The 26154-nt window shown below is 41.5% G+C and overlaps 1 protein-coding gene across 3 annotated transcripts in view; it reads left to right on the plus strand.

Moving 5' to 3' along the window:
• Positions 1-26154, plus strand: part of RPRD1B (regulation of nuclear pre-mRNA domain containing 1B) — a 58762-nt gene that overhangs the window by 26206 nt on the left and 6402 nt on the right. For 2 of the 3 annotated variants that reach the window (XM_012455040.2, XM_064382426.1), the window contains one exon: positions 4849-5024. In XM_012455040.2, the coding sequence (XP_012310463.1) occupies positions 4849-5024 (176 nt within the window). Of the gene's footprint in view, positions 1-4848; positions 5025-20259; positions 25768-26154 lie in introns of all 3 variants that reach the window. The other variant, XR_010344542.1, reaches the window with a different exon arrangement.

Consider the following 26154-nt stretch of genomic DNA (forward strand, 5'->3'; position numbering starts at 1 on the left):
TTTAAAAATACATATTATTAAAAGGACCACTTCATTTATTCTTATTATCAAACTCGCAATCTGCAAAAATTGGAAGCAAATTAATGTAAAGCTAGCCATGTATGTAATTTCATTTCTCTGTTTCACTGACCTAAAGGTCTCATGTAGCTTCTTTTCAAAATAATTGTTTTGTTTTGATTGTTAATTGTGGTAAAATACATATAAAATTGTAAACTACACATAGCATAAAAGTGTGCAGTTAGTGCTGAGTATTTTCACATTGTTACACAGCCAGTTTCTGGAATTCTTTTTATCTTGCCAAACTGAAACTCTGTACCCATTAAACAATAACTCATCATTTTTCACTTCCCGTATCACCTGGCAACCACCATTCTTACATTTAGCTTTTTGTCTTCTTTCCCGTACCTGTGCAGCGGACTGTGGCTGGAAAAACTCACGTCTTGGTTGACGTTTCCTCCTGTTTCTCCGCATCGACGTGCCGTTTCCGAAACCCGCCTCTCTGTGTATTAGGTCTGCTCTTTCTCCGCTGGCCGAGGCCATTGCTCCAGCAGTGCTCCCCTTTTCTCCTGCATTTCTATTTTTTATTCTCTGCTGGATTATTCTCAATAGCATAAAAACATGATTTTTTTTCCCCACATGGGAACATTTTTCTCTTGACCCCGTATCTTCCTCTAGCTACCGCCTCATTTCTCTGTTATTCTTTTTAGCCAAACCGCCTGAATGGATTGCCTGTGCTGTCTCCACTTCCCGTCCTCCCAGCCACTCTTGATGCCCCTTCACTGAAACTGCTCTCAAAGTGGCTTATGACTTCCTTGCTGCTGAACTCAGTGGTAGATTCTCTGCCCTCATCTTAACTTCACTCCAGTAGTATTTGGCCTAGTAGATTATTTCTTCTTCCTGAAAATACTTTCTTCAGTTGGTGTGGTAGTTGGAATAATGCCCCCCTCCCCGCCAAATGCCCATGTGGCATATGGGACATAATCATATGGCAGAGGGACTTTGCAGATGTAATAATATCTTGAGATGGGGAGATTATCCTGGATGATTTAAGAAGGCCCAGTGTCATTACAGGGTCCTTGTGAGAGGGAGATGAGAGAGTGGGAGTGAGGAGATGTTACCGTGGAAGCAGAGGTTGGAGCGATGTGCTTTGAAGATGGAGGAAACAGCTGTGATAAGGCATAAGATGATTAATTGGTGATATGCTGAGCCCCTAAATTTGTGGTAATTTGCTGCAGTAGCAGTAGGAACTAGGAGCCCACATTGTTCTAGCCTTCCTCCTCTCCTTCTGTCTCTTCAGCCTCCTTGCTGGTTTCTTCACTTCTCCTTGACCTCTTCATATTAGCCTCCTCCTTTAGCAGGTTTCACTGGCAGCCATTCTCACTTCATGACTATAAACAACAATTTTTCTGCTGGTGATTTCCTAATTTACATCTCTAGTGTTGACCTTTCTACCTTGAACTTGAGACCCATATATCCAGCCTCCTACTCAGTATTATTAGTTGGATATCTTGATAGGCATTTCAAGCTTATTCTGCCCAAACTGAACTTCTGACCTTTCCTCTAAAATTTGTTCCACTCATGGTCTTCCCTATCTCAGTAAATGGCCCTCATCATTCCTGTTGATTGGGACCAACACCAGTATCTGATAATCTTGTCACTGCCTCCACCGCTACCACCTGGTACAGGTCTCTAGCGTCTTCACTTGATTTATTGCTGTCGCCTTCCAGCTGGGCTTGCTGCTTCGTTGTCCCTCACTGCTCAGCCATCATTCTGTTCTCAACATAGTAACCAGAGTGTCCTCTTCAGTAGAAGTCAGATCATGTCTCCCCCTCCGCAGAACACCCACATGGCTCCCTCCATCACCTACAGTAAAGCCAGAGTCTTTTTTTTTTTGAGGTAGTATCTCATCTGTCACCCAGGCTGGAGTTCAGTGGCATAATCATAGCTCATTGTAACCTCAAACTCGTAGGCTCAAGCAGTCCTCCCATCCTGGCCTCCCAGAACACTGGGATTGCAGGTGTGAGCCCCCGCCTGGCCTTAAAGCCAGAGTCTTTCGCTGGCCTCTGTTACCTCGGAGACTTTTACCATTTTCCCCTCACTCACTGCTCAAGTCATATGGGCTCCTTGCCAGTCACTCTTTCCTTTTAGGGCCTTTGTACTTGCTGTCCCCTCTGCCTGAAATGGTCCTCCCCAGATAGTTACATGGCTTGTTTCATTTTCTTAGTCGTTTGTTTATGTATCACCTCAGCAAAGCTTACCCTGACAACCTTTTTCAAAATGTTGATCGCCCTCCCCTTCTAATGCCCCGCTCTTTCTTCTCTGCCTTGTTTTTCTCTGTAGTTCTTATCTTTAGCTGATAAATAAGCATAATGTTATATATTGATTCTCTTCCTACCTGATAATAGAAACTTGAGGGCAGAGAGTTTTTGTCCTTTTTGTTCTCTGCTGTTTCTGAGAGGCTAGGTATAAGAACTCAAATTTGTTAAACTAATTGGAAGGTTTCGAGCAGAGGATTGGTGGGCATAAAACCTGTTTGGGGTGGGCTTAGGAGGAGAGCAGGTGGTTACACTTCTCTCAAAAGAGCTACAAGGGGGAGCAGGGAAGTGGGTCAGTAGTGGGAGAGCGATCTGTGGTTGGAATACATAGCAGCAGGTTTGTGTGCTAGTAGCGTTCTTCAGGAAGGGGAGAGAGAATTTGCCGAAGTAGGGAAGACATGGGACAGTGCAGAAGTTGAGTCTTTGAGGAAACGAGAGGGCATGAGATGCCCGTGCCTGCATGGAGGGCTGGCTGAAAGAGGCTCACGGCCACTCACTGATGGATGAAGGAGAGCGTGAGGACAGCCATGGGTAGGTCCCCTGGAGCGAGCATCTGGCTTCTGTGTTTTGACTGCATATTTTGTGTGACTCATTACACTATAATAAGTTACTTTTGTGGGTTGTAATTATTTGTGCAAATGAATTATTTCCTTTGTGCAAGTTCTTAAGGCTGCAAATTGATTTTTTTAATTTTAAAAATTAGTATTTTCTTCACCATTTTTTGCCCTAGGTACCTAAACATCTTAGTGAATTAACCATTTTTAAAAAATGATCAATCAAGCAATAACAAAACTAAAACCGACCTCACCACCCCAGGAGCTTGCTCATGGACTGAGCCACGAGCTAGGAGAAGTTTGACCGTTCTTTATCCTCTGTGACTGAGATTGTCTCTTTCCTTTGTGCTCCGTTCTGCTTCACTTCTTCCCTTTCACCAAGGACTTTCTTGTGTTTCCCATCCCTGCGGAGGGTAGAAGTGCCTAATCTTTGGCATCACACCCAATCTGGAATCCTTCAGCAGTTCCTCTCCCAATATTCACAGTAAGCAGGCATCTAAAAGCCAGACAACTGTTTGCCAGAGATATTGTGTTGGGAATTCTTAAATCCTAGTTCCTCAGGAGAATGTGAACTCTCACCTCTGACATCCTGTATCCATAGGGCGTGTCACGGAACTGTCCCCTAGAACTGCTGCACTCTCTGGTGCTCTTTGTTTCAAAGCACCAACCTGCTCTTTCAATCCATTCAGGCCTTTTAAAAATGAGGAATACATATTTAAAATTCTAATTTCACCACCACCCACACGTAATTAATTATATCAGTTCTTTGTTCATCGCTTCTTCCCAAAATACCCTTTCTTATACTTCTCAGTTCCTCCCACCCCCAAAGGATGAGTTCCAACCTAATAATTGGATATGAAATCAGTCTAGTAGGTAATGGCCAACAGTTTTTAAAAAATAGAAGATAGAGCATACATAGTAAGAATGGGTATTGTTTTATGAAGCTTGTTTCTTTTATTTTTCTATATGTTTACGTAAGTGTATTTCTGCTGTGAGTCATGTTCGGAAACATTTGAAAACCTCTTTATCAGACTTTACATTTTGTTGAATGCAGGAAGAACTTCATCCCTGTTCATCCGCAGGTCCAAGGCTTACATAGTTTAAGAGATAGAGTACTATAGATCATTCTAGAGATCTGGCTTCAAGTCCCCACGTCTCAGCTCACTGCATATCAAAACCTGTCATATATTTTATTTTATTTTTTTGGATCTTAGTTCCCACATCCAACAAATAAGTGTATGCTATTTTTTATTCCAGTGGAAGGCAAAAAGACTGCTTAATGAAATACAGTCGTCCCTCCATGTCCATGGGGGATTGGTTCTAAGACCTTCTGAGGATACCAAAATCCAAGGTTGCTCAAGGCCCTTAAATGAAATGGTGTGGGATTTGTCTATGACCTATGAACGTCTTCCCTTACACTTCGAATAATCTCTAGATTACTTACAGCTAATGCAGTGTAAATGCTATGTAAATAGTTCTTATTCTGTATTTTTAAAATTGTGGGTTTTTTTAATTGTTATTTTTATTTGTGGGGTTGTTTGGTCTGAGTATTTTCCATTCATGATTGGTTGAATCCACAGATGCAGAACCCATGGATACAGGGGGCCAACTGTAATATAAATGAAAGCACTTGAAATTCTCAGAGGCAAGGAATGATCCTTTTCATGGATGACCTTCATTATCTCTTTCTGCTTGTTTTATCTGGAGAGCGTTTGCAGGAACAGGCATTTAGAAAGCCTTTGCCAGATCCCCCCATAAAACTTGCTTGCTTCAGGTAATTGAGGAGTGCTCTGTCTTGTTGACAGTGAATGCCTTTGGATTTCTTGGTCAATCAACCCATTGTTTGTCCACAGGTTCTGGCTTATTCTCAGACTCTGTATATTGGGAGAGAAACCATTAACATCCCCCAGAAATGTTTGTAATCGTACCTATGTGATTTGTATATTTTCTCTTATTTTTTTGGTCTCATTTGTACTTAGACAAAGAGGCAGCTGAACGTCTTTCAAAAACAGTAGATGAAGCCTGTCTGTTACTAGCAGAATATAACGGGCGTCTGGCGGCAGAACTGGAGGACCGTCGCCAGCTGGCTCGGATGTTGGTGGAGTATACCCAGAATCAGAAAGATGTTTTGTCAGAGAAGGAGAAAAAGCTGGAGGTGAGTGCATTGAAAGGCAGACCCAGACTGCCCAAGTTTCCCTTCCTGTGGCCCACAATAGGAGGTTTTTATTATGCTTTAATTAACTACATTTTTATCATTGAAAAATTCATGATATGAATTCTGAATATCCATCAGATACTGTAATTACTTGAACCCAGTTAAAAATTGAAGTCATGTTTTTATATGTCCAGGACAGAACAAATTAGACTCTAGGAAACAAACAGTGAACTCTTAATCACAGCCTTAGGAGCATAATACTGCTTTAGTTGCCAGGCTCAGTGGCTCACACCTGTAATCCCAGTACTTTGGGAGGCCGAGGTAGGTGGATCACGAGGTCAAGAGATCGAGACCATCCTGACCAACATGGTGAAACCCCGTCTCTACTAAAAAATACAAAAATTAGCCGGGCGTGGTGGTGCACACTTGTAGTCCCAGCTACTCGGGAGGCTGAGGTGGAAGAGTCACTTGAATCGGGAGGCAGAGGTTGCAGTGAGCTGAGATTGCGCCACTGCGCTCCAGCCTGGTGTCGGAGCAAGACTCCATCTCAAAAAAAAATTTGCTTTAGTTTGAACTCATGTTTAAAAAAAATTATAAATTGAGGTACAAAAAGAATAGTGGATCAGTGAAAACCAAAGAATATGCTTGGTAGTATTTGGGAAGTGCTAAAAAACTTTTCTTCTACGTCATTTGGAGGTTTATTTCTGACTTGTATCCATGCTGAGGCCAAGAAGTTGTCTGCCTCCAAGATCTATCTGTAGTCAGTTCTTAAATTTCACAGTAGTATTTATGTAGCCCCCAGTTCTCAAAACTGTTGAGAACGAACTCATTTCTACCCTGGGTTGAGAACAGTCTGAGTGACCTTGGGGAGGGAGTTCAGAAACATTTCCTCACATGTTTGGCTTTGTAATTAAATACATGGTGGCTCACCCTCGTGCTTGGTCCTGTGGGGATAACAGAGCCAGCAGTGTGGGTGTCTGGGAACTTCTGCTGCCCCAGGCCGCTGCACTTCCTTTTCAGGAATGTCTGCTCTTCTTTTTTTAAGAGATACGGAAAAGAGTTGCAGCCAGTGGTTTTGTGAAGGAGGACGCTTCTGAGTTAGAGTGCCAGTCATGTTATGTTTCAAGAAATACTTCTTAAATCCCGCTCAGAGTAGATGAGAGACAGAGCCATGTTGCCTTCGTGCTCAGGAAATGTGCTCTGGCACAGAAGGAGGTAAGATTGAGCTAGCTTGGAGGCTGAGATCATCGTATTTGCCTTTCAACACAGTCATCTGATTTGGGAGGGGAAATGAGTAGTAGGCACTTTTTACGATAGCCTTACCTGTAATGATTATGGGAACTGTGATGGGTAGTGGTAGCAGGAACTTCATATTTGTAGCCTTCTTGAATGTGGAAGATGGGAAAGGGCTGTAAAAATACTATGGCTTAGATTTAGACATTGGCACTGACCAGAGATCCTAAAGGGAGTTTCACGGCAGTACCAGACGGTCATTTATCTGAAATGCTCATCTTTCACTGAGGAAGCATTTTCAGCACTGTGCCCTGGGACTAATAAGAGAGTGTAATTAATGATTCTGGTTGTAAGTCACCATGCCATCTGTTGAACTGCCCCTTGGCGACACATTAAGGGCTTTCTCTGATCTGTCAGACATTGATTATCATGAGCAGCTGTTGTTGGGTGGAACGTGGCAAGCAACCATAGAGGACAGCGTCTTTGAGATCGGGTTGGTAGAACTGGTTAACTCTTTGTTCTGTTTTCCCTCCCCACAGTTGTGCTCTCCTCTGTGTATTGTTGGGGAATCATTCTGGTTTCTGTAGAACCAGTGGTTTCCTGGATGCCACGAGAGGGCATTAAGGTGGAGAAACAGATAGAGATTTGGATCCCTTCAGTAACTTTCCAGTCTGCATTGCTCTGCCCAGTTCATTCAGTGGAATGGCGTTGGCATTCCATTGCTGAAGAAGCGGAACAGAAAGCCTCCCCCACTGGGACCAAAGTACAGAGCCTGAACTGAAGGTTCTTACCTCAAACCAGGCCTCCCAGGCACGTGAGCGGAACCATTTTTTGTAAAAATAGAGCCAAACTTGCTGCATTTAAGAAAGCAGATGACTAGATACAATATAAGGTTTTGTTGTATTTTGTTTTGAGGTGGAGTCTTGCTCTGTTGGAGTGCAGTGGAGTGCAGATCACTGTAACCTCTACCTCCCAGGCTAAAGCGATCCCCCTATCTCAGCCTCCCAAGTAGCTGGGATTACACGCATGTACCACCATGCCCAGCTAATTTTTTTATTTTTAGTAGAGACGGGATTTCACCATACTGGCCAGGCTGATCTTGAACTCCTGGCCTCAAGTGATCTGCCTGCCTTGCAATATAAGATTTGAGAGATGGTTTTAGTTCTTTTCTTTATCCATGCTGGCTAAAAATATAGGCAATCTGCTCTCCTGAACCTAAGATTTTCCTCTCACATTCTGTAATAGACTGGTCCTGTTCCATCGCATCCCTACGGTGGTGGCACAACTTGATAAATATGTGCCACTTGAAAGATGCAGGAATACTATGAATTCCTTCAAATTGTCCAAAAGTCTCTGCATGATGGGGCAGTACATAAAGTATACCTACTTTTTTAACATTCATTTTTGTAACACAGCCAGTCCATTTTAAAACTGCCAAATCAGAGTGGTAATTAAATCTTGTATTTTTTTATCCTTTCATTGCCTTCAGTGTATACGTACATGGAATTCTCAGAACTCTTTGGAGATGTGGTTATTTTCTTGGGGGTCCATTTTCTTCCCAAAGCTCTAACATACTTAGGTTTCTTTGTCCTTTCCTTCTTAACTTGATATCTTCCTTTATGTAATAAGTATCTTTTTCTCTTTCACTTGGGAATTTTATGTCGGTGAATTTTATGGAAGGAATTTTATGTCAGGATAGGGCATGTGATGATTCAGAGCCTAGGATGTAGGAGAGGGAATTATGGCTCAAAGGAGGAGACTATATTTCTTCCCTCAAGGAAATCATATTCTGGCATAAACAACAAAGGTGAACATAAAACCAAACCAACTGACTGTACATAATGTAGATTAAGGAGGCATTTGGCAGTTCTGATTGTGGTATGAGATAGTCCAAACTTCCTCTCAGGCAATAAAACAATAAAACCTTTTTGTAAAAGGAACTAGTGGTTGAAGAAGAGAAGCGTGTTTATAAATGGGGAGCAGTTAGACTGGGGCAGGCAGGTATCTTAAACAAAAACAAAAAACAAAACAAAAAAAAACAAAGCAGATGTGGGAAGGAGGTGCTGGAGACTACCAGTGGGGGATTAAGGTCTGTGCTGTTTAAGAAGCTACCTGTTCATTCAGGGAGTCAGCAAAGCCTGTGCCAGCCAGATGTACAAAGATGAACAAGATGCTTTTCTCCCCTCAAAGGGCTTACACTTGAGTCGGGGGAAACAGCAGCAAGCAAGGGGTTAATAGAGAATTCAGGAACGGTTGTCAGTAAGGAAAGTATTCTCACCTGTGTCTCCATTGAAATGACCAAGAAAAAAATGAAGATGCTAATAATAATTTGATCAGATGCTTATTAAAAATGTGAGAATTACCAAATCATGGGCAGTTTCTGAAACCATAATGCCTTCAGCAGGTCTCCCAGAGTGCTAGACTGTATGCTCTTTGAGTGCTCTCACAGTGCCAGGAATGTATTTGTTCCTCAATAAATGTTTGTGACTGAAATCCATCACTTGATGTAACCTTTTTTTAATAGAGAAAAGGTTTTGTTTTTTTAGGTTGCATTAAAAATGGCTTAACAAATCTGATTTAATGATTGGTTGTAAAGAATATGTTAGTACGGAAAGGTAACCATTTTTAGAAATTTCTGTAGGTTTTTTCCTTTTGCTACTTTTCTTTTTTCCTTTAAGTAGAATTATGCTTTGTTTTGAGATAATCGTTCATTTTTTTGTTTTGTTTTGGTTTTTTTGCTTTTGACTTTCGCTTCTGGGTGTCATGATTGACTTTGACCTATGATATTGGCCCTTAAACACCAGGCAAGGGTGGAAGGAATGCTGCTGAAAATCTGTTTGTAATGTTTTTGTCATGAACATGAAAAAAACCTAGAAATGGAAAAGCAGGCATGTGGAAGGAGGCACAAATAGCAGCCCAAAGGGGAGATTAGGGAATGTGGAGGGCATAAGAGAAAGCCCATTTGAAAAAGCAAAGGCCAAAGCTGCCAGAAAAGCCTTCCAACTTCACTTCCAGAGCAAAGAGAAAGTATGTTTGTGGTTGACAGAGGTGACGCATTACTCCCAGGTGTCTACTGAGAGCTTATAAGATAGTCTGAGTGGGTTGGACGGAGTTTCTGTCTTGTCAGTTTGAATAAAGCATGGTATGGACATGTTCCATTAGCACGATCAGTACGTGTGGAAAAGTGTCTGTGTGTGTGAGAAAGAAACCTATTTGTACAAGTATTAAAGCAAGAAAAAAGGTCAGGAATCTGTAGTTTTACCTTCTTAACTGTTATTATTGTTTATTTTTCATTTTGAGACAGACTCTTGCTCTGTTGCCCAGGCTGGAGTGCAGTGGCATGATCTCAGCTCACTGCAACCTCCACCTCCTGGGTTCAAGCAATTCTCCTGCCTCAGCCTCCTGAGTAGCTGGGATTACAGGCGACTGCTACCATGGCTGGCTAATTTTTGTATTTTTAGTAGAGATGGGGTTTCACTATTCATCATGTTGGCCAAGCTAGTCTTGTAATCTCGATCTCCTGACCTCAGGTATCTGCCCGCCTCAGCCTTCCAAAGTGCAGAGCCACCTCGCCCGTCCTTGAGTTAATTTTTGTATGTGGTGTGATATGCAGGTGCGGCGGCGGGGGGGACCGACTTCGTTCTTTTGCATGTAGATACCCATTTGTCCGAGCACCATTTGTTGAAGAGGCGACTCTTTCCTCCAACTGAATGCCCAGCACCCTTGTCAAAAATCAATTGGCCATAGATATATGGGTTTATTTCTGGATTCTCAATTCTATTCCATTGATCTATATGCCTATCCTACGCTGATACCACACTGTCTCCATCACTAGTTCTGTGGTAAGTTTTAAAATCAGGAAGTATGAGTCCTCAGAGTTCTTCTTTTTCAGTATTGTTTTGGATATTAGGACCACTTGCAGTTCCCTATGAATTTAACAATCACCTTTTCCATTTCTGCAAAAAAGGTCATTGAAATTTTATTAGGGAATGCATTGAGTCTGTAGGTCACTTTGGGGAATATTGCCATTAACAATGTTAAGTGTTTCAACTCATGAACAGGGGATGCCTTCGCAGTTATTTAAGTCTTTCATTTCTGCTGCAGAATTTAAAAAAGCATCCTAGAGTGTCGTTTACTGATCCGTTTGACATTATAAAGCCCTGTCTAGGTATCAGGACCACAGATGAAGGGCAGTGGTATCACCATTCAGTTGTCAGTGTTAACGCCCACCTTTAGAAGATTCGAGTATTTCTGCACTCAGTAAAGTTATTAGGGCACAGTCACAACAGCAGCTTTACAAAGTAAAGTGACACATGGAGGCCTGGATATCTAGGTAAAGTGATTAGCAGGATTATTGAACTGGACAGAACCTTAGAGATCATATAATCAGACTTCTGAATTGATGAAGACACTCAGAGGGAGAGTTAGCTGCAGACCAGGATAGAGTCCAAGGCAGACATCTGGTAACTTCATCAGATTTGTACTTTCGTTTTGATTTCAGAATTTTGATTCTGCGACATCAACAGCAGGAAGACATCGTACACAGAATAGTAGCCAAAGTTTAATCATTTAAACAATTCCCAAGAATCTTGTTGTAGAGAAATGACATTTTATGTAGGATCATAAAATGGTTGCATGAAAGCATTCTAAGTGTGAAAACCTACTCTGCCACCGAGATTGGGTACCCTCCTCCCTGTACCCATGCTCATGCTCTTGGTCTGATAGGAGGGGAGAAATTGGCTCATGAACTTACAGCTACTGCTGTTTCTCCTGAGCTTGGCACCTCCGCCTTGGCTGTAGTGACTACTCAGTAGAGCCTCTGACTTCAGACAACACAGCTGGGAAGGGGGAAACGGTTCAGAATTCAACATTGCCTTATGACTTCAAATTTATGTTTGTATTTTGCTTCTAACAACTTGAGAAATTCTTTGGCCACAGCTGAGGGGGCGCTAAACCAAATGATGGCAGATTGTTGTTTTTGGCAGCACCTCTCTGCAGGGTGCAGATGGTTAGAAGCTTTTGTTTCAATAATTGGCCAGGCAGTAGGGGGAGATAAAGAGCTCCTTTTTTTGGTCACCTTTGGAGTATATTCTGTCTTCCCTGTGATAATCAAAGCCAGTATCTCACTGTCCATTATGATAAGGACAGATGGGAGCAGATGATCTAATCGTCATTTTAGGTAAGAGCTCTGGGTTTATATGAGCAGTTCAGGGTCAGAGGAAGCCAGTGAGGACCACTACCTGAATCTTCTGGCTCCTAACTACAGTGATCATCCACTGTGCTCCCCTGGGAGCTGCGAGGCCCTGCCTAGAGCTGGCCCCCTCCCCTCAAGTCCTTTAAACTCACTGCCCTTCCTTAGCATACAGCTTCTCCTCCGTAGGCTGGCATCTCTGTCAGTACCCAGGTTGTTAGAACAGTTGTTGAAACAGGTCAGTCTGCTGCCAGGTGATTATGGGGCATTGCGCTCAGTCCTTTCCCATGAAGCAGCTACTCACTGCTTGCTCTCCCTTGCCTTTTCATCCCTACTTTGATATGGGAGCTTTTTTTTTTTTTTTAACTACTGGTTTCCCTCCAATATGTGAGGACTTTTCTGGAGTTGATGCATGAGTTTCTGTGAGTGATTTGGGAATGCATGATTCTGTGAGGGAGAGAGAATGGAGTATTGCTTTATTGCCCAGGCTAGAATGCAGTCTAAAAATGGGTATTGAAAACCTCTTTTGTGCCAATAATTGTGCTTAACAATGGAGACAGGAAGGAATAAGGGAAGAAAATAACAAACAAGCAGCCAACCAATATTTCATTTAAACCTATGAAATGCTATGCAATTACTGAGGAGTGATTTACTTCCGATTATGTAGTCACTTTTGGAATAGGTATGATGTGGTACTGATAAGAATGTGTGTTTTGTGTATTTGAAGTGGAGAGTTCTATAAATGTTTATTAAGTTTACTTGTTCCGGGTCTGAGTTCAAGTCCTGGATATCCTTGTTAATTTTCTGTCTCGTTGATCTGTCTAATATTGACAATGTGATGTTACAGTCTCCCACTATTATTGTGTGGGAGTCTAAGTCTCTCATGTTTTTTTTTTTCTTGACATAATTATTTCCCCATATAAATAAAAACTTTATAAACATTGTAAATGATTGCTTGAATACCTGTGGTTGGTTAGTCAATGGTTATTCATATTGAGCGCTTATATGTTTCTCTCTGTCTCTGTCTCTTAGCTTTAGACTTTCAGTATTTGCATTATTTTCTTCCTGTAGATTTCTAGAAGTGCTTCTATGTGTATGTGCAGATGTCTGCTTCTCTTTTAAGTACACTGAAGGTCATATACATTTTACGGTCTCTGCCACCAGAATGCATTCCTGCTGTAGGAGTTCTTGCCTTTCCCAAGGCATCTTAACCAGTCTAGGACTTCATTGAACTTATTTTATATAAACCTCTCCACAAGTTAAGGATTAATCTTTTGTTTTATGAAGGAATAAACAGAATAGTTTAATTAGACTGATGGAGCTCTCTTCTGGCTTTTAAATGATCCTGTTTACATTTGAGACAGCTGTGTGAGAATAACACATACTTATTATAACATTGACTTGAGTGAGCATAATTTTGAGAGCAAGGTTCAGATTGCAGAAATTTGAGCTGCCTACTTGACTGAGTGGGTGCATGTTATTTTGAGCAAGGTTCTATTTTGGTCTTTATGAGTGTTCCTACTACTATTAAGGTGGGCCTTCTACTCCCACTTCAAATTGGGATTTTGAAGAAAGTTAAAATTGGATTGTGGCATACTTTGCAATCTTGGAAGTTCTGTCTCTAAAGTGTTAGACTTGAAATAAAATCAGAAACAGTCGTTTTCTGAAATCAGGGCAAAGTATTCTGATTATAATCAGGAGTTAAGTGAAACCTTTGCAGAAGAAAGCCATGAGCCCCAAAGATGTGGCATGCTTTATGTGAAGAGGATGGTACCAGCCAGTGGTCATGATGACTGTGCAAGCCTCCTTTGTTTTCTTTCTTATTCAGGTCCTTTATCTTTAAACATCTGTAGGAAGAAGTATGGTCAGCTCTCTTTGCTTAGTTCAGCCAGTAGCTACTTTGAGAATTTTAAGTAGAATAACTTTGCAAACTTCAACTCAACAAAAATTTACCAGCCTTTCTGAGGATTCTTGGGGTTTGGACAGTAATTATGAATGAACTCATCCCACTTTGACTCATGACGTCCTTTTCCCAGTCCTTTCCTTTTGCTCACAGTGTGTCTGTTCTGCGGAGCATAGACTCAGTAGGAATTGTTCCCTTTAAGGTACCATTTACCCCAATGATGGGGCAGTGATGTAGATCTGCTTTGCATATTCCAAGTTCTTTCTTGCTTTTTCCACTGAAGCTAGTGGTCCTCCCAGCCTTTTATCTTTGATGTGGCTGTTCATTGATAAAGTAACAATTTACCTTCCTGGGGCAAGAGAGTCCAACACCTTAACTGATCTGAGGTTGTTAGTCTTCCCTTGTCACATGGACCTTTAGGGCCAATTTATTTTCCTGTCCACATGACAATTCTCCAGTAAACTAGCTGAAGGTGTCCTAAGCATGTAGCATGCTTTGTTTCTCCAGTATTTAAAAGAAATAATCACATTCACATGAGCGTACACTCTGCACCACCCTTCCTTTATAACTACCACCATATTCCACTTCCCTTGCTGCCGCTGCTTCTCAGCCTATTGCGGCTTGGCATGCATGTCTACATTCCACCGGAGTGGCTGTCTTCGGAACTCCCCACCCCCGACTCCCAGTGGTCTAATCCCAAACCCAAAAGGTACTTTTTAGTCTGTGTCTCTTGACTCCTTTTCTCCTTTTGGCCCTCTCTGCAGCATTTAATACTACTGTATTACAATGTATTTGCCTTTTCTGATTTTTGTGTACCACCCTTTGCTGCTGTGTCTGCTTTTTCATCCTTCAATAAGCTTTTTTCCATTCCTGTATTGTAAATGTTCCCATTCCTTTAGCCTTTTCTCATTCTGGACCTTTTTTTTTTTTGGAGACGGAGTCTCACTCTGTCGCCAAAGCTGGAATGCAGTGGCACGATCTTGACTCACTGCAACCTCTGCCTCCTGGGTTCAAGCAGTTCTCCCGCTTTAGCCTCCTGAGTGGCTGAGACTACCGGTGCATGCCACCATGCCCAGCTAATTTTTGTATTTTTAGTAGAAACGGGGTTTCACCATGTTGACCAGGCTAGTCTGGAACTCCTGACCTCAGGAGATCACCCACCTCGGCCTCCCAAAGTGCTGGGATTACAGACATGAGCCACCATGCCCGGCCTAGACCTTTTCCTTCAGTGCTTAACACTTAGGCTGGCTTCAGTTACTACCTGGGTGTCGATGGCCTACCTCTAGATCTCTAGGTCAGACCCCTTCCTTGTACTTCAGGCTCATACATCTCATTTCCACAGGCACCTCAAACAGTATGGCCGCAACAGACCGTCTTCTTCCTTCTCACCTCTCCTTTCCTTCTCTTTCCTTGGCTTGGAGAGTGACAGTACCATCCCTCAAAATCAGACACTAGGCCTCATGCAGTATTTCTCCTGATTTTTTCCAGCTCCCAAATCTGTTGCTTTGGCCCCCTTGCCACAGTCTCTCCTTCAGTTTCTCTGCCATGCCTCTGCCAGGTTGACCTCACCCCACCATCTCCCACAGCTGAGTAGGCACCACGCCAGTGTGGTTTTTGCTTCCTCTCAATTTTTCATGACTCTGTCTCCCTTCTCTGTCTTTGTCTCCACTTCCATCACCTTTGTCCACTCTCATCATCTCTCCCCTGGATCCTTGCAGTAGCCTCATTACTGATCCATCTGCATCTGCTCTTACGCCCTGTAATCCATTCTTCACATGGTGTGTTCAAAATGCAGCTCTGAGCATGTCATTTCCCTGTTTAAACATTTAAATAGCTTCTCATTATTCCTAGTTCTTAGAATATGGGCCCAGAGACCAGGTGTGGTGGCTCACACCTGTAATCTCAGCATTTGGGAGGCTGAGGCAGGCAAATCACTTGAGTCCAGGAGTTCGAGACCATCCTGAGCAACACAGCAAACTCTGTCTGTATCAAAAATTTAAAAATGAGCTGGGCATGGTGGCTCATGCCTGTAGGCCCAGCTACTTGGGAGGCTGAGGCGGGAAGATCACTTGAGCCCAGGAGGCCAAAGCTGCAATGAGCCAGGATCATGATTGTGCCACTGCACCTCAGCCTGGTTGACAGTGCAGGCTGTCTCAAAAAAAAAAAAAAAAAAAAGACTATGGGCCCAGCTGCTGGCCCGGTCTCCTCCTACTCCCCATGACTTGACCCCTGCTGCCCTCAGCCACATCTCTTGTTTTGTCCCGTGGCATTTGTCTGCACTTGGCCTTTGATCTCAGGCTTTACATATGCTGTCCCCACTCTCTGCCCAGGACACTCTCCCCTGCTTTACTTTCCATCAGTTATCCTTAGTTAGTTAATTCCTGTTCACCATTTCTGTCTCATGTCAAACAGTATTTCCTCAGACCCCACCCCAATCCCCCATCCCCCATACACTCTTAGCTCCCTAGCTTTTTCCTTCAGAGCACCACATAGTTTGTCCATCTGTTTGTGGATTATTACCAGACCATAAAGTGTGGTCTGTATTGTCACTCAGGCATGTCCAACCCCCTCCTGATTCTTGGCCCACTGTCCTCATCTTGGGGTGCCAAGTACCAATGCCACTTGGTTCATCTATAGACATGATCAGTGTCTGCCTTTGATGGGGACTCCTTCCAGTTTGACGATGTAGCTCGATGGACTTCTCACTAGGCCTATAGCTTGATGGACTGATTTGACTATGGTACCACCAAATTAAAAAAAATTCTGTGATCTTTTTTTTCCAGTATTACAGGTAGACCTTGAAGGAGAAAGAGGTGCCCTTGATTAAAGATCCTTTCCTTTTCTCGCGGCAGCTTCTAGTAAATGTGCTAAATTTTAAGGATATAATCAAATGGCTTGTGGGAAAAAGGATTTTGTTTCCCATTAATAATTCTTTTTCTTCAATTCTGCATGTCTTTTCTTGACATATTATAAATCAGGAAGATTAAATATCACTCATAAAATAATAGAACTTGGGAGGGGTGAGTGTTCTTTCCCTTGTCAGATCTGTTGATTCACATGGAACAGTTTAGCAAGTGCCTGGTCTCACCCAGGCTTCCCCCAGTGCATAGCCATTGTTTTCATTCCCATCTCATGTAAGGTTATCACATGTTGTAGGCACGGGGAAGTGTAGGATTTGACTTGGATTTCCTTTTTTTTTTCTTTCCACCTTTTATTTATTTATTCAGGGGGTACATGTGCAGGTTTGTTACATTGGTAAATTGTATGTCACAGGCGTTTGGTGTATAGATAATTTTGTCATCCAGGTCATTGGCATTGTACCTGATAGGTAGTTTTTCAGTCCTCACCATCCTCCACCCTCAAGTAGTCCCGGGTGTCTGTTTTTCCCTTCTTTGTGTCCATGTGTACTCAGTGTTTAGCTCCCAACTTGTAAGTGAGAACATGCGGTATTTGATTTGCTTCATCCATGTTGCTGCAGAAAACATGATCTCATTCTTTTTTTATGGCTGCATAGTATTCCATGGTATATATCTACCACATTTTCTTTATCCAGTCTACAATGGATGGGCATCTAGGTTGATTCAGTGTCTTTGCTATTGTGAATTGTGCTGCAATGGACATATGCATGCATGTGTCTCTATGGTAGAGTAATTTATATTCCTTTGGTTATATAACCAGTATTTGAATTGCTGAGTTAAATGGTCATTCTGTTTTAAGTTCTTTGAGAAATCTCCAGACTGCTTTTCACAGTAGCTGAACTAATTTACATTCTCACCAGCTCTTTATAAGTGTACCTTTTTCCCTACAGCCTCCCCAGCATCTGTTATTTCTTGACTTTTTTTTTTTGAGACTAAGTCTCACTATGTTGCCCAGGCTGGAGTGCAGTGGTGTGATTTCAGCCCACTACAACCTCTGCCTCCCAGGTTCAAGTGACTCTGCTACCTCAGCCTCCTTAGTAGCTGGAACTACAGGTGCATGCCACCACACCCAACTTATTTTTGTATTTTTAGTGGAGATGGGGTTTCACCATTTTGACCTGGCTGATCCGTCTGCCTTGGCCTCCCAAAGTGCTGGGATTACAGGCATGAGCCACCACACCCAGATGATTTTTTGACTTTTTGATAGCCATTCTGATTGGTATGAGATGGTATTTCATGGTGGTTTTGATTTGCATTTCTCTAATGATTAGTGATATTGAACTTTTTAAATGTGCTTGTTGGCTGCATGTATGTCTTCTTTTGAAAAGTGTCAGTTCAGGTCCTTTGCTCATTTTTAATGGGGTTGTTATTTGCTTATTGACTTAAGTTCCTCATAGATTCTGGATATTAATCCTTTGATGGTGGCATAGTTTGCAAATATTTTCTCCCATTCTGTAAGTTGCCTTTTTGCTCAGTTGATAGTTTCTTTTGCTATGTAAAAGCTCTTTGTTTAATTAGATTCTACTTCTCAATTTGTTTTTGTTGCAATTACTTTTGGAGTCTTTGCCAGAGTCAGTGTCCAGCATGGTATGTCCTAGGTTTTCTCCTAGGGTTTTTGTAGTTTTAGGTTTTACATTAAGTCTTCAATCCACTTTGAGTTGGTGTTTATATGTGATAAAAGGAAGGGGTCCAGTTTTAATCTTCTGCATATGGATAGCCAGCTATCCCAGCACCATTGATTGAATAGGGAATCCTTTCCCCATTGCTTATCATCAGTTTTGTCAAAGATCAGATGCTTGTAGGTGTGCAGCTTTATTTCTGAGTTGTCTACCCTGTTCCATTGGTCTTTGTATCTATTTTTGTGCCATTTACATGCTGTTTTATTTAGCCTTATAGTATAGATTGAAGTTGGGTAACGTGATGGCTCGGGCTTTGTTCTTTTTACTTAGGATTACTTTGGCTATTTGGGCTTTTTTCTTTTTTAGCTCCAAATCAATTTCAGAATAGTTTTTTCTCTTTGTTTTTGTTTTTGTTTGTAGATGTTGTACATTCAAGATTAGGTTTTTTTCCCTAATTCTGTGAAGAATGTTATTGGTAATTTGATAGGAATGGTAGCATTGAATCTGTAAATTGCTTTAGGTAGTATGTCTATTTTAACAATATTGATTTTTCCTATCCATGAGCATAGAATGTTTTTCCATTTGTTTATGTTGACTCTGACTTCTTTGAGCAGTGTTTTGTGATTCTTGTTATAGACATCTTTCAGCTCCTTGATTAGCTGTATTTTTTTTTTTTTTTTTGCAGTTGTTGTGAATGAAATTGTGTTCTTGATTGGGCCGTCAGCGTGGACATTGTTGGTATATAGAAATGCTACTTGTTTTTGTATATTGATTTTGTATCCTGAAGTTTTGCTGAAGTTATTTATCAGAACCAGGAGTCTTTGGGAAGATACAGGGTTTTCTAGGTATGGAATCATGTCATCTGTGAAGAGAGATAGTTTGACTTCCTCTTTTCCTATTTGGATGCCTTTTATTTCTTTCTCTTGCTTAATTGATCTGGCTAGGACTTCCAGTACTATGTTGAACGGGAGTGGCAAGAGTGGGCATCTTTGTCTTATTCTGGTTCTCTAGGGAAATGCTTCCAGCTTTTGCCTTTTGAGTATGATGTTGGCTCTGGATTTGTCTAGATTGCTCTTATTTTGAGATATGTGCCTTCAATGCCTAGTTTGTTGAGGACACTTAACGTGATGAAGGGATGTTAAATTGTATCAAAAGCCTTTTCTGCATCTGTTGAAACTTGAAATGATGATGCGGTTTTTGTTTTCAGTTCTGTTTATGTGATGGATCACATTTGTTGCTTTGCATATGTTGAACCAACCTTGATTCCAGGAATAAAGCCTACTTGATCATGGTAGATTAGCTTTTTGATGTGCTGCTGGATTTGGTTTGCTAGTATTTCATTGATTTTTGCGTCTGTGTTCATCAGGGAGATTGGCCTGAAGTTTTCTTTCTTCGTTGTGTCTTTGCCAGGTTTTGGTAGTTAGGGAGGAGTCCCTCCTTGATTTTTGGGGAATACTTTCAGTAGTAGGATTGGTGGTACCAGGATTTCTTTATATGGCTGGTAGATTTTGACTGTGAATCCATTTGGTCCAGTGCTTTTTTTGGTTGGTAGGCTTTTAAATTACTGATTTAGTAGGTTTGTCCAGGGTTTCAGTTTCTTTCTGGTTCAGTCTTGGGAGATTCTGTGTTTCTAGGAATTTATCCATGTCTTCTAGGTTTTCTAGTTTGTATGTATAAAGGTTGAACTTGTGTTTTCTGACTTCTGCCACAGCCATCTCCCTCCAGTAGAGAAGATGTGATGTACTCCCAGTCATTTGAAGGAACTAGGAAGCATTGCCTTCTTGTTTGTTAATGGAAAGGAATTGAAATTTTTTTATTGCTTATTGAGAGACCTGTATTCCAATATAGTATAGTAACCTACAGACCGTCTTAACCAGGGCAGACCTGCCAGCACTTAAAATTAAAATAAACATTGCTTAAAAGAATTTGATGTGATGCAACCAAGTACACAAGCACATACACAAAAAATAAATTTTTTGTGTTTGTCTTTTTCCTTTCTACATTTTGTTTCTCAGTTGTCCTCCAGGAATGCTTGACTCGACCAGTATTGGCTTAAAATGAGAAACCTTTGTCTATACCTCTGATATTTGTCTACACAAAAATTAATAACCTGGCTTTCCATTAAAATAGTCCTTAAAGAAGCTAGTTTGTGGGGTCTTTGTTACTTGTATAAAGCATACATTTTTGATGGTTTACTTTTTAAAAAAACTAAATAGTTTGTCTTATACTTTAGTATTTTGGTTTTACTGGTTTCATGTAATGAGGGACCCCATTCCATAAATGTAAGGATTTTTGAAGGATCGAGGTTCATTTTTGAATATGTATCTTTGTAAAGCATTTTATGAACATCTGTTAAATTGAAAATATTTAGCTTTCAGAGAGAGAGATCCAATATGGCTGTATCACTAGCAGCTCGGGATTGTAGCTCCCAGTGAAAGTGCAGAGAACGAGAGGACACCACACTTTCAGATGAATTTTTGCTGCTCACAGACCAGGAGATTCCCAGCGGAGGAGCCCCACGGGTCGCCAGCGCAACTCCTGTGGCCGGCGCGGCGGTTCTTGGTGCAGAGTAAGCGGTACTGGGTCCCCTTTTGGCCGACATTTGGAGCTCTGGGAAGGCAGAGTCGCCTATTCAGCTGATTGAAGGATGGACTCAAGAAGGGAGCCAGACTGGAGATTCCTGGGCAGAAAAGCACCATCAATCTTAACGCCGCTGTTTTGGCCGGCGCAGTGGATTGCTCAGATTTCGGCACTGGGAATCAACAAGTTGTACGTCCACTTAGAGACCTAATTAGAAAGTTGGTAATTACAAAGATGACAGATGGATAAATTTATAATGAAGGGAAGAAACCAGCCTAAAAAGGCAGAGAATACCCAAAATCAGAATGCCTCTCCCTCTACAGGGGATCCCAGTTCCTCATCAGCAACGGAACAAGGCCTGATGGAGAACAAGTGTGTTCCATTAACAGAAGTAGACTTCAGAAGGTGGATGATAAGAAACTTCTGTGAATTAAAAGAACTTGTTCTAACCCAATGCAAAGACACTAAGAACTTTAAAAAAAGGTTTGATGAAATGCTAACGAGAATAGACAATTTAGAGAGGAATATAAGTGAATTAATAGAGCTGAAAAACAACACAAGAACTTCACGAAGTATGCACAAGTTTTAACAGTCGAATTGATCAAGCAGAAGAAAGGATATCAGAGGTCGAAGACCAACTTAGTGAAATAAAACGAGAAGACAAGATTAGAGAAAAAAGGATAAAAAGGAAGGAGCAAAGTCTCCAAGAAATATGGGACTATGTGAAAAGACCTAATCTACGTTTGATAGGTGTACCTGAATGTGACGAAGAGAATGATCCAAGTTGGAAAATACTCTTCAGGATATTATTCAGGAAAACTTTCCCAACCTAGTAAGGCAGGACAATATTCAACTCCAGGTAATACAGAGAACATCACAAACATATTCCTCAAGAAGACCAACCCCAAGGCACATAATTGTCAGATTCATTAGGGTTGAAATGAAGGAGAAAATACTAAGGGCAGCCAGAGAGAAAGGTCAGGTTACTCACAAAGGGAAGCCTATCAGACTTACGGCAGATCTCTCAGCAGAAACCCTACAAGCCAGAAAAGAATGGGGGCCAATATTCAACATCCTTAAAGAAAAGAACTTTCAACCCAGAATTTCATATCCAGCCAAACTAAGGTTCACAAGCAAAGGAAAAATAAAATCTTTTGTGAAGAAGCAAGTACTTAGAGATTGCACCACCACCAGGCCTGCTTTACAAGAGCTTCTGAAAGAAGCACTACACATACAAAGGAACAACCAGTATCAGCCTTTCCAAAAATATGCCAGAAAGTAAAGAGCATCAACATAATGAAGAATTTACATCAACTAATGGGCAAAACAGCCAGCTAGCATCAAATGGCAGTATTAAACTCACGTATATTATTATTAATCCTAAATTTAAATCGACTACATCCCCCAGTCAAAAGATACAGACAGGCAAATTTGATAAAAAGCCAAAACCCATCGGTATGCTGCATCCAGACCCATCTCACATGCAAGGATACATAAAGATTCAAAACAAAGGGATGGAGGAAGATTTACCAACCAGAGAGCAAAAATAAATAAATAAAAAGCAGGAGTTGCAATTCTCGCCTCTGATAAAATAGACTTTAAAACAACAAAGATCAAAAGAAGCAAAGAAGGATATTACATAATGGTAAAAGGATCAATGCAACAAGAAGAGCTAACGATCCTAAATATATACGCACCCAATACAGGAGCACCCAGATACATAAGACAAGTTCTTAATGACTTATAAAGAGACTTAGATTTCCACACAATAATAGTGGGAGACTGTAGCATCACATTGTCAATATTAGACAGATCAACGAGACAGAAAATTAACAAGGATATCCAGGACTTGAACTCAGACCCGGAACAAGTAAACTTAATAAACATTTATAGAACTCTCCACTTCAAATACACAAAACACACATTCTTATCAGTACCACATCATACCTATTCCAAAAGTGACTACATAATCGGAAGTAAATCACTCCTCAGTAATTGCATAGCATTTCATAGGTTTAAATGAAATATTGGTTGGCTGCTTGTTTGTTATTTTCTTCCCTTATTCCTTCCTGTCTCCATTGTTAAGCACAATTATTGGCATAAAAGAGGTTTTCAATACCCATTTTTAGACTGCATTCTAGCCTGGGCAATAAAGCAATACTCCGTTCTCTCTCCCTCTTTCTCTTCCTTTTTCTTCCTCTCCCTTCATTCTTTTTTCTTTCTTTTTTTCTTTTTGTTTCTTTCTTTTTTCTTTCTCTCTTTCTTTCTTGTTTTTCTTTCTTTTTTTAAAAAAAAAATTTGCTTCATCAAATTCCTCCTTTCTCTGGAGTGCCCTTAATGACCTTTCAGTCTGATTCCAGATTTTTCAGTCACTTTTAATTATTAAAAAATAATTATTATTACTGGTCAACATGTTGATCTCATACTCAATTAAAATTACCTTTGGGTACAAGTTTCAGTTAGACAGGAGAAGTAGTAAGATTTAGTGATCTCCTGCACAGCTTGATGACCATAGTTAATAATAATACATTGTATATTTCAAAATTGCTAAAGCAGTAGATCTTTTTTCTTTTTTTTTTTGCATTTTAGGTTTTGGGGTACATGTGAACAACATGCAAGATTGTTGCATAGGTACACACATGGCAGAACAGTAGATCTTAAATGTTGTCAGAACAAAGGAAAAAGGAAAAAAAAATTTAGCTTTATAATTATATTAAGCCTTGAAAAATGCCCGGTCCTAATATGTATTTTCCTTTTTTGGTTTTGTTTTTATTAGTTTAGTAAATGTAGACACTAACTTTTCCTTCTCCCCTTGCTTCTGCTGTGAGGTTGGGTGTTTTTTGTGGCAATAGAAGCTCCCTTATATCACCTTTTGTGTAGAGGTGCCTCTGGGGAGAAAGCAGTACCCTGTGAATGCTTTGTGGTACAATTTCAGGTTTAAGAAGCTTGCTTCCATTTTCCTTTTCCTGTGGATGGCTGCTCTGCTCCAAGAACATTCCTCCCATTATAGCCATTTTGCCATTTTTCCTTTTGGGAAATACTTTGTGTGTACCTTAATTATGGGGTTTGATGGTGGAGCTGAGAGGCCCCGAGTACTGGGATCGGAACCACAATTTCTTCTCTTCCTTGTATCTACCCAGTGTCTTAGCAGCTCCTGCCATGCTATGACACCCCAGAATACATCATTTCAAAATGTCACAGCTGCCACTAGGTCATAGGGGAGTGTGGAGCTGGCTGGGGGAGAGGTTCAGGTCAGTGATTGGGTTTTTGTTCCCGTGTTGGATCTTTGAAGAAAATGTAAAAACAGCAGTCTTATTTTCAGTCCAAATATTGATTTATTGTATTTTCTAAAAACATAAGTGAATCAGTGAGTGAAATTGTGGTTTAAGAATTTGTGATTGGCCGGGTGCAGTGGCTTGTGCCTATAATCCCAGCACTTTGAGAGGCCAAGGCAGGCAGATCACGAGGTCAAAAGATCAAGACCGTCCTGACCAACATGATGAAATCCCATCTCTATTAAAAATACAAAAATTAACTGGGCTTAGTAGGTGCGTGCCCATAATCACAGCTACTCAGGAGGCTGAGGCAGGAGAATCACTTGATTGAACCCGGAAAGTGGAGGTTGCAGTGAGTCAAGATTAGTGCCACTACACTCCAGCCTGGCGACAGAGCAAGACTCCATCTCGGAAAAAGAAAAAAAAAAAAACTGTGATTTTCAAGTATATGTTGTATGGCCTTAGTAGCAAGGGGTAAGCCTCCTGGCAGGACGAGGCGGCTTGGCAGGTATGTTAAATATTGGTGGGGTGTGGGTCAGCTTCACCTTTTTACTTGGCTCTTTCAACCTTCATACTATGAAGCAGTCCTTTGACTTTAATTCCTTTTGGCAGGTCACCTTTAAAACAGGGGTCTTCATAAACGGCTTCATGCACAATAACCCTTTATGACTCCTAATTGGGGGTAGCCGAGCAGTGGGTGATTTTGATATACCATGTGTCCTGTAGCACAACAGGGTAAGATAATGGGGATTTCCAGGAGTCCTCTACTGGAAATCTTAATCATGTCAAGCCCCTGCCCATGGCACTATTTCTAGCATATTTTTTTCATATGTAAGTGTTTCTTAGCAAGAAGAACAATGTTTACATTTTGATTATTGTTTCTTACATGTGTTGCTGGAGGAAATACTCATCATTTTGTTTGTTTTGAAAATGAAATTCTTATAGAAAGGTCATTGCAGTGCCAGCCCCTGCCATTCTAGCCCTCTTATCCCAGAGCTAATCTGCAGTGTGTCAGGTCTGGCTTATTCTTCTAACCAAAAAAGGCAAAGAATGTGTAAGCCCTGCTCCTTTCAGTGAATTGTCTGGGTGCTTCGTGATGGGTGGAGTTCATGGTGTCAGCTGGATCCACAGGAAGCAGGAGAATGTTATAGACACATTTTCTCCTGCAATTTTAGACAGTCTGTGAGGCAAGATTGCAAAGCTTTGCCAAGAGCATAAATCCTAGGCTTTATCTCAGAACTACACATTGGACCTTACCTAACTCTACATTGTAAACACTTCTTGGCAATCAAATAAACCCAGGCAGTTTCTTAAAAGTGCTTGCCACCTCTTCCACACCCCCTCCTTGAGGATCCTGAGACAGGTTTGCTGCAGCAAGTCAGATATGACTGTTCCCTATTCAGGGTTCCCCACGGCTCTTCTGGGCTGGGCAGGGTTGCCGCAGTAGGTACTTGCAGCTAAATGGAAGGCGCACCTCAGCCCCCCACCTCTCAGTATAAATTATGCATGCACTGGAGAGGAATATCAACCAGACTGCCTGGGCTTGCCTTGTCTTCCCTTGCTTAAGATTGGTTGTGGAGGAAAGGCACCCTCTGAACATGAGAGCCTGGTGCGCTGTGGTTGAGAAGAGTGAGATGGTGGGGAGAGGAGACTCATGGGCAAGAACGCTGCAGCAGGGTCATCCTGCAGCTATAAATGGCACAGGACTGGAGCTCTTGAATTTCATTTCTAGGCAGGGGAGCGTGGGTGTTGGATGAAATGGTTAGTCCTGTGTTACATACAAGAATGAAGTATCTGAAACAAGGAGCATGTGACCACCTGGGCACATCATTTTTCTACCTGAGTGGTACTTGGTGTACTAAAGAGATTGTGGAATGCAGCACACTTAGACAAGGTGGAAGAATCTGAGTGGGTCTCATCACGTTGGAGTTGGTTTTTGTGGGATTTCTTCTGAGAGCAGGAGTGGCTGAGGAGCCCTGTGGCAGCAGAGCTCGTGAACTGCTCTTGTGTGAGAAGGCAGGCTGGTAAGTTGAGACATGAGATTCTTGGATCTTCCTAAGATCTTTCTCCTTCATCTGTCCAGATTCCAAGAGAATAACCTGGAAAGGCAGCTAGTGAGGGTCTGCAAGACCCAACTGAGAGAGCTTAAGAACCAGGAAATTTGGAGGCAGGTAAAGGCCAGAGTTGTATTTGGGGGAGTTTGGTTTGGAGTCACTCTTTTTTTGGAGACAGGGTCTCACCTCACCCAGGCTGGATTGCACTGGTGTGATCTCAGCTCACTGCAGCCTCCACCTCCTGGGGTTAAGCAATCCTCCCAGCTCAGCCTCCTGAGTAGCTGGAACTATAGGTGCATGCCACCACGCTTGGCTAATTTTGCATTTTTTGTAGAGATGGGGTTTTGCCATGTTTCC

The sequence above is a fragment of the Aotus nancymaae genome, unplaced genomic scaffold, assembly GCF_030222135.1.
Source record: "Aotus nancymaae isolate 86718 unplaced genomic scaffold, 86718_ANA_hifiasm-v0.15.2.pri h1tg000029l, whole genome shotgun sequence".
Taxonomy (NCBI): Eukaryota; Metazoa; Chordata; class Mammalia; order Primates; family Aotidae; genus Aotus; species Aotus nancymaae.